General features: G+C 42.4%; 1 protein-coding gene across 2 annotated transcripts in view; it reads right to left on the bottom strand.

Moving 5' to 3' along the window:
- SLCO3A1 (solute carrier organic anion transporter family member 3A1) overlaps positions 1 to 14,856 on the bottom strand; it is a 124,868-nt gene that overhangs the window by 89,730 nt on the left and 20,282 nt on the right. For both annotated transcript variants that reach the window (XM_088136435.1, XM_088136436.1), the window contains exon 2: positions 9,133 to 9,598. In XM_088136435.1, coding sequence (XP_087992561.1) covers positions 9,133 to 9,598 — 466 coding nt within the window. The remainder of the gene's footprint in view (positions 1 to 9,132; positions 9,599 to 14,856) is intronic.

Below are 14,856 nucleotides of genomic sequence, written 5' to 3' on the forward strand. Positions count from 1 at the left end.
CTTCCTTCTGTAGCCCAACCTGTTTTGTAACCCAAGTCTTTATCGAAAGCATGGAAACCACCTTTGCTTTGGTTGAAGATCACTTCTCATCCAACTTTGGCTATAATAAAGGAGAGAATAGGATTCCCTCAAAATGAAGTTGTTACCAGCCAGATAATTGGTACTCCATCGTTGGAGAACCATAGCTTCAGATAAGGGACTCTATCCCTGACCACCTGTTTAGAGATGGACAACATGGAGTCTAAATAAGAGGAAACTGGTTGCAAACATAAGCAGCGGGTGTTCAGAAGCCTATGGAAACTGGCCAAACTGCCACAAGGGTGCTGTGGAGGCTAAATATATGATCTTACCAGGACCACAGATCTCCCAGGTGGAAGGGGAGGAAGTGAGGGGGAAAGAGGGAAAATGCATAATAAGCCCATTGTTCTGGAACAAAGGACAATGAGCGGGTTGCTCTGGTTGCAACCAGATGCTACAACAACAAGCTCTTTATGAACAAGGCTCAACGTTTTAAGAAACACTCCTTCGGCCTAAGCCATAAAAATATACGTTCACTAGGCTTCCCAGAACAACTTCCATTCAAAACATTCCAAGGGAAATAACCGTGATGTGAACACCACAAGCACCACAGAAAGGAGCAGCGTTGCCACACCCGAAAGGCTACACAATTTCTTGATTATGCTTCCTGAACAGTAGATAAGAGTCATTTCCCGGTTTGAATCACCGCAGTTCTGAGACTTTGCCTGCAAATCTCTTGATCGTTAATATTATTGTAAGTTGCATGACCTCCGTTCCCACCACTTCAAAATTTTAGCAGCAGAAGAAATGTCTTACCACACTGGGTGAACCGGGACATCATGTTAAGCCATAATATGGCTTGTTTGGGCATTGCAGATGAAATGGCAATTTTGTTTTTTTAACTCAGCCTTAGGGTTAGCCTAGCCGGTCAAGAAACAGACTCTGCCAGGATTTCAGGAATGCCATTTTATTGTTGTAGTGTATATTATTAACAGGATCTTGGAACCCTATCCGAAACCTTCACTGCCTCTTTTTAAGGATAACAAGGTTAAGGCAGGGCTGTTTTGAGTCTTTTTTTCACACTTTCTACTTTCCCAACGAGCAACCATTTCTCCTCTCCCTCTTCCTTCTCAAGGCCAGAACTAAATCCCTTTACAGCACTTGTGTGCGTGTGTGTGTGTGTGAAAAAAAGTGAAATCATGATGATAACGTAAGTAAACATAGGTGCAGGGTTTTGATTGTGCAATCACGCTGTCACCCTGACTTTTTTATTTCTCTACCCTGTGGACATCCCTGGACTGTGTTCACACAGTCTGTTTAATCAGACCAAGTCACCTAAGGATTTAGACAGCCTGATAAGTTTGGTAAATGTTAAACTTGGGTCATTGTCTGTGGCAGCGTGCCGTGCAAACGTAGCTCTTTTCAGAGAGCTGCAGGATTGGAGGCTTTAGTCTAGCAGATGAAAGCTGTGTTGCCCCCTCCATTCCTTTCAAAACTGTCCACTGCATCATGACGGATGTACAAAGAGGTGGAGCTTCTGCAACCATTTCACGTAACTGAAGGGTGGTTCAAGGCGAATTCCAAAACAGATAAAGTATTTGACGGGATATTAGCACACAACAGGGCATTCACCTCCAAAACCGAACAGGCTCAGCTTCCAGCATCACAAGCAACCGTACATCAAGAATCAGCTTGAATCATGCCTCCTTTGTGATTTAGTGCTTTTTTATTTTTATGGCTTTCGTTCCTTTTGCAAACGAAACCTTAACATGTGAAAATCATTTTAGTCCTGGACACAGAAGTAGGAACCCTGGTATTAAATGCAGGACACCCTCAAGAGCGACCAGTGGAAACCACAATGACATCACACATGCCATGGTGTCCTCAATTAAAAGTGGTAAATTATATAATTAGATGAGTTGCATCTTCTGAGCAATGATGTTGGGATATGTGTGACAACACCTGTCCCCTTTTGGCCCCTGGATACCCATGGCCTACCTCCCCCATTGCTCGAATGACATCAGGAGACCCTCTGCCACACGATATGCCTCTAGCAAGATGGGCCCAAACGTAATAATGCCCACGGAGGGACAAAATGACCTGCCCAGTGAACAAATCATCCCAGGGAAATATACAAATTAAGCCTTATTCACTTTGCAGAAGCTTCTAACAGCATCTTCAACTCACTGGTACTTTCCTTGATTGGCGCTTCAGCAAAAAAAAAATGTGTCTTGCAAAATAGGAGACTGATCCAGCGTGTAAATGGTTTGATCCTCTGCCTACCGCCCACCTTGCTTACTCAGTTCAAGCTGCAGAAAAGCTCTTAGCAAAATGATGGTGAAGTGGAGCAACTGCAGCAAGAGACCGCAGGCTCGGAGTCGTGATAATGCAGTGCATCCCCCCCCCCGCTTTTTAATTTAATAAAGCCATCCTCTTAAGTACCCCTAACAATTTCCCCTTCAATGTGGAAAGGGGTTTTCCCATTAGTTGATTAGGTATGACTACATTTTCTGACTTAAACCAGAGCCCAGAGGAACGTGGCCGTCCATCCCAGCCAGCAAAGGACATGGGATTAGAAATTGACATGGGGGCTTCCAAAGTAAGATTCCCCCTTTTTTCTCAAAGGTTCAAATCCTCATTGCCTCTCACATCTTTGCCTGTTTAGTTTTATGAAAATGTGAGCGCTGAGAGTAAGACCTCCTGTTATTCAACATGCTGTTCAAAGCCTGCTTTCTCAAAGGCCAGGTTCATGTATTCTCCTTAACCAGGGTTTACTTAATCCTGGCTTACTGAAGACACCACAGATAGTTGGAATCACCCACTGAACCAAGTTGCAACAAAGCACGTTATGGTTTTGCCTGATTTGGAAGTGAAGGCATGTTCCTTAACTGATGTGGAAAATGATGTGCAAACTGGGAAAGACTGATTATTACCAGAAATTATTTTTTTGAAAGGATGTGGTCAAGCACTTTCCATAAAAAAACATTATCCATTTTCAAGAAATGTTTCCTCTCCGTTGAACTTGACTCCTGCTGATCTCATAAACATATCCATGTAATTTACTTGGCAGAAATATGGAAGTGGTTAACCACTGGCTTCTTCTGGGGTGTGTGTGCGCGCACACACACACACGCACACACACAATCTATCTTTGCCATCTAGTCTATACGCTCAATATTTTATATCTGCCATCACAGTGTTGTCCATGAGGTACAATATAAAATGTTTTATATGAAAGGAATGTATAGTCTATAAAAAGCTTTTGATCTAGTTAAATCAGTAGGGCATAGCCTTGGACAGAAATCAACAAGTTTTGAAGTCATCAAATGGAATGACAATTGGAAAAGGAACTGTGCAAAAAGAGTAGAATGCCTATATATATATATATATATATATATATATATATATATATATATATATATAGAATGCCTATATAGAACAGGAATAGGATAGATACTGTGTTTACCTGTGAATGCAAGCTACTTCTGCATTTTCAAACCAAATCATTCCAAATTTCCTCATTTTTGCAGCGCAGTTCACCATGAATTGAAAGAGGTATACATATCAGGCAAAAATGTATGTATTCATGAAAATAATGTGAAAAGGCATTGCATTATGGAAGACTATTTGCAAAATTGCCAGGAAATGTATTGGAAACAAACTTGAGATAATTGCAAAAATAAGAAACTGGGGGGAAAACAGAAACGGGCAGATTTACATATTCCTAATTAGAAGCAATAGCTGGCTAGGATTTTGAACCAGAGCAGCCTCTTAGACATAAGACACACTTCATCCGTTTCTTGCAAATCCCACTTGTTTCATCGGGTGCAAAATGTGGGAAAGCTGGACTTCCAGAGCCAGGCAGTCAGTGGGATGATTTGGAAATTTAAGAGCATGCTTGGGCGCGCACACAAAGGGGTGCCATTGGAACCACTTCGTGAGTCACAAAATAGTTAGCATGTCAGGGAGAAGCTGGCTACCCACTCTAACTCTCTTAGATGCTCTTATTATTACAGCATTGCTTTATTTTTATTTATTTGCTGGCAGGCTGATACCCTTTCAGGCCAAGCTTCAGACTTCGGTCATCTGCCATTTTTACTCTGGCCACCCCAGTGGCATGTGGGAAAGCAATTATCTGAAGGGTCTCGGGACTCCGTCCGTCTGCTCATCAGCAGGAGGACTCTCTGGAAACCAGGCAGAGGGGGAACACATTTGGGCTGGCAGGGAAAGCCTGTGATGAAAGATGGAAGTTTGAAAATGGGTTGAATTTGGCTGGGGACTACAGAGAAGAAGAAACTGCCCAGAGCATCCCTATTAGGAGGAGGGCAGTTGGGTATCAGCTTGGGATGCTGACGTCTGCTCCGTTCTAAGCCCTCCTCCTGGTCACATGACCCAGAAGATCGCTGCAATTAAAGGGGTGGTATAGAGCAGGGTTCCTCAACCTCGGCAACTTTAAGACGGGTGGACTTCAACTCCCAGAATTCCCCAGCCAGCAAGGCTGGCTGGGGAATTCTGGGAGTTGAAGTCCACCCGTCTTAAAGTTGCCGAGGTCGAGGAACCCTGGTGTAGAGGATGAAGAGGATGACCTTGATGGAGAAAGGGAGGAAACAGCAAAGCAATGAAAAGGGACGTTTGCTTGAGTCCAAACAATGGTGGAGGATTATGAAAACAACTCAGACAGACACCCCCCTCATTCACATGAAGATAAAAGAGGGAGGAGGAGAACCACGGTCACACTTGCAAGATTCTGTTACTATAACCAATCTAAATTACAGTCATTTTTAGTCTTCTGTGGTGTCTCTTTCTTGGTCTGGCCTTCCTCGTAGGATGGACAGGTGGAAAGAATTCCAGAGGTCATGCTCTGCAGGCTCTCCCATTATTTTCTTAGTAAGGAAATGGCGCCCAGAGGCATTTTTCTGGAAATAAAGGTGATGCTGAAAGCAAGCAGCTTGCTTTCCTTCCTGTGGGCATAATATTGCCTACTCTCTAGCTTAAAGAATTACGCCAAAGCCTTCATAGAAAAGGTTTGGTTATGAAGAAAACTCTCCAGCTTCTACCCCTAGAGCGGATCTGTAGAGGGCAGCATAATCACCAATGCTACATAGAATAAATGAGCTTGTAGCATAAAAATGCTCTGGTGACAGGAAAAGAAGGTTCAGTTGATTCTGAATGATGTCACAACAGACACACCCACTCCCACGCACACACCAATTCCATCTGGTGAGCAGCAAGACTGGAAATGTTGCTCTGTGCCAATGTGTTTTCATTGCACATCAGAATGCAAATATTACTTTAACCTGCAAAAAGCCATATTCCCAAGGAGAGCAGTTCAAAACGAGATTGCATTGATTCAACTCATGCCTGTAAGAGATTGTGGGGAGGCTGGGAAAGGAATGGAAGGGAGAGACAGATGGGGAGTCCATTTGCAACTTATTTCTTAAAGAGCAATTCAGTCCAGGTGGAGAAGGATCTGGGAAGAAGCATTCCAAGATGACCTCTGTTGTAAGAAACTTGCTATATATGAGGCACGGAAATTCCTCTTATACTCTCCAAAAGCAGCATTGAAGGTACTTTTCTGAAATCGGCATAGTTTGTGCTTCCTTGATCTTGCCCAGCTCTGTAGAGCTAGACACCACCCTTCTAACCCTGGGGAAAACACCTCTGAATTAATTCCATTTGACATGCAGCTGGCATCTCTGCCAGCAAACAGTGGGGCGGGGAGGGGGCTGGTCTATCAAGAGGGGACTCATCAAGGCCAACAGATATCACCAGCAATGAGACCACAGAATAAGAAGCTGAAGAAAGAGAGAAATGGACAAAGCGATGGATTGCCCAGTTATTATAGAACACGTTCTGTAGAACAGAACAGATGTTCTGTAAAAATCCAGTGGCTTGTTGATAGAGATATCCCTTTCTGATCACAGCAGGTAAGTGAAGAAATGACAAAGACATAGTCCAGATTTGTCAGCATGGTACTGAAGTGAGGGACAGAGATCCCAGCAGTAACTATGTCATGTTCAAGCCCAGGATGAGAAAGCAGGAGTGCCCACCATCACTCAAATGACAGGGATCTCAGGCAAGACTTTCTCCTGGATCTGGAGTACTTGGGTAGTTGAGAATGGATCTTTTCACAAAACCTGTGCTTGCTTTATTCCCAGATAACAACTACAGTTGAAGATTTCACTCTCCCATTCTGTAATTTAGGCTATAGTTGCAGGTTGGTTGTGTAGCATGGAAAAGTCTTCCATTCCTTCATGGAAGAAATATTCTCCTGACCATTCTTCCCCCAGGACTTTGGAGCAATAGGGCTTAGATAGAGCTCGGGTACCTTCTGTTCTTCCCCTTGAAGAAATTTTGCAACCAAACATTGCCTGTCTTCTGCACCCCAGTCCTCTGTTCCTTCATCATCAATGTTGCCCTATTGGCTCATCTGAAGTCTATCCCTTCCACCATATCATGGTACCTTCTAGATCAGCATCTTTGGATTGCATGCAAAAGTCTGATGGCGCTCAGAGAGTGTTTGTCAGAAATGACCCTACCACAAGGCAGAATGAAATAGCTGCTTCAGTGGTAAATTAGAACAAGTGGTAAACTGAGAACAAGCCACCACCCACTGCCATCTAAACATGCAAGAGTCACTCCACTGTATCTAAGGTTTGTAGCTGTTTGGAGCCTTGCCAATTCATTTGATATATCATTCTGAAGACCTCCTTGAGCAACATGTTGTGAAATGACATGATGTCTATGTGTATGAGGAACTACCAAGGCCACTCAAACAGGTAAATCTGATCATCTCTTCAGAGCAAAGTATATAAAACAGCCATGCCACCAATATGTGGTGGTGGTGTAGCAGAGAAAGGACAGTGCAGCAAGTGCAGATGGGAAGACACTGAGATTGGTCCTTTGGTTGACCCCAATGTTCACACAAGGCCAATGCAAAGGCTTAGTTTCAATTCCCAAGAACAGGGCAATTTCAGATGTTAAGACAGGCCAATGACATTAAAAAACGGAGAACATTCTGGAATCTTAGAGGAGTGAAAAAGAAAAAGAAGCCCCTTCTTCTTAAACAACCATAATCAATCACTTCTACCTCAATCTCAAATGATCCATATGACTAAAGTTTAAAAGGCTGTAGAAATGCTGCTCACAGAAGACGTCTGGAAAATATCTTCCTAATGAATCACATTGCAGTTGTCAGCCCAAAAGGATTATTAACAGAAAATTAGTTCTGTTGAATGCCAGCAACCCTGAACAAACAGAATGGTTATCTTCACCATGCCATTCCAATTACAAACATGAAGAAAGACTGCATTTTGGATTTTTTTCATTCCCTACACCAATCAGTTTCCTTATCCAGCTAGAGACATCTACAAAACCCAGTCTAAAGATGTCTGTTGCAAACTTTTAGGCCCTTCTGGTCGAAATTATCTCCTTTTCTGTGTGAGTCATAAAAGATCCATTCTTCTGCTCAGGAACATGCATTCATTTCCTGAGACCAAATTAAAAGAGGATTTCTTAAGCAACAGAAAAGAAAATGCTGATTGTAGTATGTCCAGAGACAATGGATTTTGGTGGCTGCTATACTGGACACTGTCAGGATCAACGTCTAGAGCAGATCTACAAGGATCACCAAGGCAAACACCACCCTGTAGCCAAGTTTCATAATTAAGTTACACTTCATTGGTAACTTAATAAATCTATCTTTTTTTCATGTTTGGAACAGCGGATGAAGCTCCCATAAGCCATAAAACAAGAGTAATGTAGCTACATTTGCTATGGAAAGTCTCAAGTTAAGTAAGCATCTCTATAGCAGTGAAATATGAGTTCCTACCTACATGTATAGTAAAAGGTACCTACTACCTATGTACTTCAATTAATGGATACATTTTAATTTGCAAAGACCCAGTGATCTGAAGGGCTCCTCATAGACCAGTGGTCTAATCCAGATGGTCCCATATCTTATTCTTCATAGTAGCCAATGGGAAGGGCTTCTAGGATGAAACAAGCAGGATACAAGGACAACAGTGTTCTCCCATTGCTGCTTCCCAGTAATTGGATTTCAGAGGCACTAAGCTTTCTTGCTGAAAACCTGGACGCTCCATATGGTCACTCTTAGAAGCAATTATGGATCAATCATCCTTTCTCTTATTAATGTAGCCCCCACCACTAGCCAGTCTGCAGAAAAAAATCTAAGATGGGAATTGTAATTTCTGGGCAGACCAGAAGAGTTCCCAACTAGATCTGAAATTCCCAGAAGTCCAGAAATGGAAATGTTTAGACACCTACCAATACTCCATGGCCCAGAAAGATCCATCACTAACCCCACCACTGAGTCCTTATTCCACCATAGAAGCCCCATGCTGACAGTCCACTAAAATCAGATACCAAGCCCAGCTCCATTGAGGTCCAAAATAGAGATACTGTACTCCTTACTGGTTTCCATATTTCCTAAAGTTGCTTACCCACCTCCTAAGATATATCTGTAAATGCCCACTGCACAGAAAGATGGTGGATGAGGGCAGAGCTGCAAAGACTGTATTTATGAGCTAAAGACTGGAGATATCAATCAACAGCTCCTTTAGGAGAAAAAAAGGGTCAGGAGGAACAAGGTTGGCCAACGTTATTGGGAATCAAGAATCAGTTGCCTCAGGACCACATTCTGAAGAGATGATTTATTAATAACTTTTATGATTTCTAGTGGTAATAATATTATAACCATGTGAACTGGGGAGAGGAAAAAGGAAAGAAGTTGTCCTTTTTTCTGGATGCATTAAGTGTGTAGTGGCTAGAACAATATTCAAATTTGCAAATACATCCTTGTATAATTTACACTGTAAACTGGGGGATTTATATTGTACATTAGGGGAGCTGGGAGAAGTGTCTAGCAGAATCAGATTATCCAAATCCCCTTTTCAAAATTACCCAGTAGAATCTCAGACAAAATTGTGACTTAGGACAAAGTCGGCAAAATGGGAAATCAAGTCACCATAAAAATCTCCATGCTCATTCCTTCATTCCTTCCATTTGTATGGCCGCTCATCTCAGCAAGTGACTCCGGGCAGTGAACAATCATAACATAAATTAAAAACCTTCCAAGGAAGGCTCACCACTTACCTATGTACAGGGAAGAATCCTTCCGCTTCACATGGTCATCAATGTAGGAGACCCCCAAAGGTTGCACAGGAGTTGCTCCAATCCCCAGAAGGACTTGTGCTCCAATGAGAAGCAAATACATCATGTTTGTAGCAGTCCTGCTCCTGCAGATACGATCTGGATCTGGTCCCTCGTCGCTAGTGGATCCATTGGCCACGCAGACATCCCTCCCTTCCGCCCGCCACCGGATCTCCCCGGATTCGTACTCATACTGATGGGTGAGGAATTCCGGCAGAGCTGAAAGAAGGGCTCCCAAAGCCATAATGATCCCCCCACATCCTATCAAACGTGGTCTGTGACCCCGGGCACCAAAGTAGCTCACAAAAAGGATGAGAGCCAAGTTGCCAATCTCAAAGCTACTCGCGATCACACCAACGTCAGCGCTCTGGAGGTTGAACCGTCGTTCCAAGGTGGTCAGGATACTCACCTGAAAGGAAAGAGAGCAAGAAGTCAGAGGTGGTTTGCTTCACAGCTTGGCATCCTTGCGATGGGGAGTCTTTTCCCTGATAAACAGCTTGCTTGAATTCACAAGGCACCCAGTAGCTCCTTTTTGAAAGAGTTGATACACAAGGGCAGAGTTTGCACCACGTTTCACCCAGTTACTCAACTGACTCATTTTCTAGCTTTGTACAGTACGCTGAATCATAACCAAATCAAATAGGTTGGGTCATGCAAAATGCAAAGCGAAAGAAGGAAGGAAATTAAGCTTAGCATGCTGTGTGAATGCAGCCACTAGGTTTGTAACCGGTAAAGTGTCTTGTGAGAATACAGTAAAAGAGAGAAAGAGAGTGAGAAACCTTTTGAACCTCCTTAAAATTCTAAAGCAAACTTAACCTCCTTTTTTCCCTTTTCAAAAATCTACAGCATACACTAAAGACTTTGCTGCCTCTGGAGGAAATCAGAAATAGCCAGGACTGGAGGCAATCACAAAGTTTGCTGATATGCATCCTTCAGAGCAGAAGATGCCCTGAAGCCGACTTCTAGGAGACTCTGACAGCCTTTGTCATCCCACAGCAACTTCCTCCAGGGTACATGAGGATGCAGAGAGGGATTGAAAGATCACCAGGCAGAGAGAGAATATGCATTTGAGGAAAAATGCTAAGATGGTTTGCCAGTCTGGTGCAGGAGGACAATTCTCAGGATGGCAATGAATGAACCAGCAAAAACATGCAAGGTGTTCTCTGCAACTGCTGCCCCTCTGTGGGTTCCTAAATTCAACCTGACCTCTTCGCACGCTCTCAATGGGGAACTCAAAATGATGAACAACAGCGTAGCACTTCAACATTTTTTACCAGGTGTGGTCATAAAACTATAGTGACTCCATCATAACCATGTCCATTTGTAACAGTAGGGAAAATGACCTCAGGAACACATCACCGAGGCCTCTTTTGGAGCTTGGAAATACGGTTGCTTTGGATGGCCCGCCCTGTTTCCTTTTTCCCTTCTCGTGCTGACCTAGGGAGCAAGTAAAGAATTGTGGATGCTGAAGGCTGGCACTTTTCACTTAAGAGTCAGCAGAAGGCAGGGCGCGCAACTCCCATCTGTTCAAAGGCCACTACAGGCTTTGCATGGTGCACTGAGGCTGCACCTTGCAGGTGGATGGCGGAGGGAGTAGATGACCTTGACAGACATAGGCAGGTTCACTAGAATTTTATCAAGTGGAATATAAAATAAAATCAAGAGAACAACTAATGACAGAGGGACATAGTTGTCAATGTATTTCTGATTTACAGTTATTAGAAAGATTTAAGGTAAACAACATAATTTGAAATGGAATTATGTACAAATGATGAACATGTAATTGCTAAAACATATAAGCTTTTATTGAAATGTGAAACAAGAAGAATAGGTCAAAGAATGTATGATAAAGTAGGCTAACATTTTTGGTTATAACATACAGATGGAACAATGAGAAAATATGTGGTTGAAAAGACTGAAATTTACATTATGTTATAATCTTAAAGAGAATTTTTATAAAATAATGTATCAGTGGTATAGGATACCAGAAAAATTATCTAGAATGTATAAAGGTACTTCACATTTTTGCTGGAAATGCAAACAAGAAGGATCATTTTATTATGCTTGGTGGACATGTAGAAACAGCTATAAAATTTTGGGTTCAAATACATACATGATTCAGAGGATTTTAAAGATTAACACTGAACTGAAACCAGAACTTTTCCTTCTGGGACTAATGGATAAACAGTTAGAAAAGAGTCATGGAACTTTGTTTTTGTATATGATAATTGCAGCGAGATTATTTTATGCCCAAAGATGGAAAGATCTGGCAATACTTACAATGGAGGAATGGTTGGTGAAGATGACAGAACTTGCTGAAATGGCTAAATTGATTAGAGAAAAGACAATATCTACTGCACTTTATTGGTGACTGGAAACCCTCTTTTCACACAAAAAAATAGCTTATGATTTACAGTTTTGATGATTAGACAAGATAGATTATAGAAAGAGGAGAGTCATGATGTAACTTTAGAGAGAGAAGTTAAACTATAGTTGTACTTATAACTTCTGTAAGGAAGATCAGAAGCCACTTCTTTATATCTTTTTTCCTTTTTTTCCCCTTTTCTTCTATTTTCTTTCTTTTTGTATGTTTAGCTTTTTCTTTTACTTTTTTTCCTCTTTCTTTTCTTTCATTCTATTTTAGTTTGGATCAGTTCTTCTTCTTGTTAAAAATTTCAATAAAATTATATAGAAAAGAAAAAGGAAATATGCAGGCAAAAGGGCTGAAGCTTTTTTAAAGTTAGGAGATAACATTTGGAAGCAGTGGCACCTGGATTCACTTAACTATAAAAAAGAAGAGGAAGAACAGCACAATTAGACTTGCAAGAGCCTGTTATTAGAGTCAATCCCAATAAAAGACATTTTAGCCTTCCTAGGAGTTGATTTCCTGGCCTGGTCTACCTGGCGGGGCTGACAGATGGACCCAGAGTCTGTCTCAGGAGGGAGTTTCAGCAGCTTTGAGAAGAGATGAACTCTATTTTCTGCATAAGGCATTCTTCTGCCTCTCTCTTTGTCAGCCCTTCAAGAATGGCCATATCAAGAAACCGACCCCATAAGACAGTGTTGTCCAAACTTGGCCACTTTAAGATGAGTGGACTTCAACTCCCAGAATTCCCCAGCCAGCCATGCTGGCTGGGGAATTCTGGGAGTTGAAGTCCACTCATCTTAAAGTGGCCAAGTTTGGACAACACTGCCATAAGAAAACTAGAACTCTACTTTATCGAGATAGGCTAAATGAACAGGATCTTGCAAATCTGCTTGTGCTTTTCCTCCCTGCCCTGTTATGCCCCAGGGAGTCAGAGAGGAGCCAGCCAGGGCCTCTTCCTAACCCTAAACCCTTCCCAGGACTTAAGGAATGCTTCTGTCCTATTTATGGTTTTCTACTGGCTTCTGAATATTTACTTCAAAGCCATCTCCATGGCTCTCGACACTCTTTAACCCTCACTAACCAAATCAATGCCCATCTAGGAGGGAGCTAACGTTTGCATGGGAGAACACCAGGAAACAGGATGGGAGATCACCAGATTCCCGCCTGGATGAGATGAGGGACTACCAGAAAACCCTAAGTCTTCTAAGGACAGACTTAGAAATCCAAAAGACAGACAAACAAAAACAGAAAGATCCTTGGAGAAAGCAATAGCAAATCACTTCCATGTGACTGCCAAGGAAATACGCAGTTACCAGAAAACAGGCTCAACTCCAAGAAAACCTTAAGGTTTTTTTAAAAAATCCAAATCAATAATATAGACCTGTTACAGAAGAGTAATAGGTGAAGAGGCATGTTGCAAACCAGACTGCTGTTGACATAAAATGCTTACCCCCATCATTTCAGGAGCATCTTTTCAAAATGACCCATTCCCACCTGATAAGCAGCAAGTGCTGAGAAGTCTAACCTTGCTGGTGCCCTGTGGGATGTCCATTTATGGCCCTAGAATCTGCTCTGCATTGCAGTGACAAACTGCTGTAATAAAGGTGACTAAAATAAAATAAAATAAAATAAATAAAATAAAATAAAATAAAATAAAGCAACCACTTGTGCCTGGTCCCACAAATAGGCAGAGCTCTTCAAAACGGTCCTAACAGCTCCCAGGCCCCCTCAGAATCACATTTTGGCCTTCCAGTCTGGATTTCTGCACAACCCTCGTTGCTTCCAGGGGTTTTCTGCTTTTTTTCTCACATCTGTGGTGCAACCATCAAGCAAAGCTTTGCTTCTCTGCCTGAGATAACCGGCCCCTGAGAGAGAGAGACTGCTATGTCACAAAATGACAGGGATAAACAGGCACAGCCCCGCCAATAAAGGATCCAAAATGCCAGATCCTCACAGAGCCCTGACCTTGTGTTTGCAACAACGCCGTCTCAAATCCCACAGACTGGTTGACACCCAACCGTAATAATGGAAACGGATGGTACTGAAGCCACCTCACTCAATGCCGGAATCTCAGTTAAAGATCCCAGACAGATGGCTGTCTGGTGAAGAGGTTCTCCCATCCTTCTGGCATTGTAGCAGGAGACTTGTGTTAGTCTATGGCAGTGTTGTCCAAACTTGGCCACTTTAAGACGAGTGGACTTCAACTCCCAGAATCTGGCTGGGGAATTCTGGGAGTTGAAGTCCACTCGTCTTAAAGTGGCCAAGTTTGGACAACACTGGTCTATGGGGAGCAAAAATTGGGAATCTGGTAGCCCCAGTTTTTTTGCCATCTTTCTGGGTCACTGATTCCACTGGCAAGCCGCTCTTCCTGGTAGGAAGTTTTGTTCAACCATCTATCAGAAGCTGCCTTTGTGTTATTTAGAATCCATTATTCTGTGCTTGCGCTCTGCAATGAAAAATGCCACTTTTTGACCTTCTATGTGACAACGTTTTGGGTATCTGAAGAATGCAATCACCATCGCTCTGTCTTTGCTTTGGAAAGCTAAATATTCCCAGGGTTTTATTTTATTTCTCCTGCTCCTCTTCTTGATACCTGTTCCAGTTTCCTCAAATCTAAATGCAGGGCCCAGAACTGGAGGTGTCCAGGACTTGGATACTGGATCATCCCATGCGATAACATAAATTTGGGTTTGCCTTGTGTTCCACAAGCTGAATAAGCCAGTGGCTACCACGTAATTACAGAGGAGCGGTGTTTCTCAACCTTGACACCTTTAAGGTGTGTGGCCATCAACTCCCAGAATTCCCCAGGTTGAGAAACACTGCAGAGGTGAAAAACTAGCATTTAGAATAAACGTTTAAGTTCTCAAGGCCAGAGATAGATTGGAAGTTACTTGTTTTTCTATACCTTTTTTGTTATTGATCTATCAGATTTGTTTGTTTTTTAACGTTGTTATCTCTATTCTCTTTCTGTTTCTGTCTTTTAATTACATACCCGGGACTTCAATAAAAATTCATTAAAAAAAAGAGAGAGAAACACTGCAGAGGAGAGAGGAGTCCCTGCCCCCAATGTCCAGCACTGGGAAAATCTCAATTTGGCTTCATGGCTATAACGACTGGCTGGAAAGCAGAGGGTCAATTCCTGTTGAAATCTCAAGGGGGAGGAGAGGTTTTTAGTGTCTCCAGAGTACACAGAAGCAAACCAAATTTAGTAAGTAAATAAGGCTGTCTGCTTACTATCTACAGTATCTGACAATTCATCATCAGTCCTACTATGAGCCAATCGGTTTTTGCAATCATGT

Source organism: Python bivittatus, unplaced genomic scaffold, assembly GCF_059951505.1.
Source record: "Python bivittatus isolate LINGU-HERP-01145 unplaced genomic scaffold, Pbiv_v1 ctg000140_np1212, whole genome shotgun sequence".
In the NCBI taxonomy this organism is placed as follows: domain Eukaryota; kingdom Metazoa; phylum Chordata; class Lepidosauria; order Squamata; family Pythonidae; genus Python; species Python bivittatus.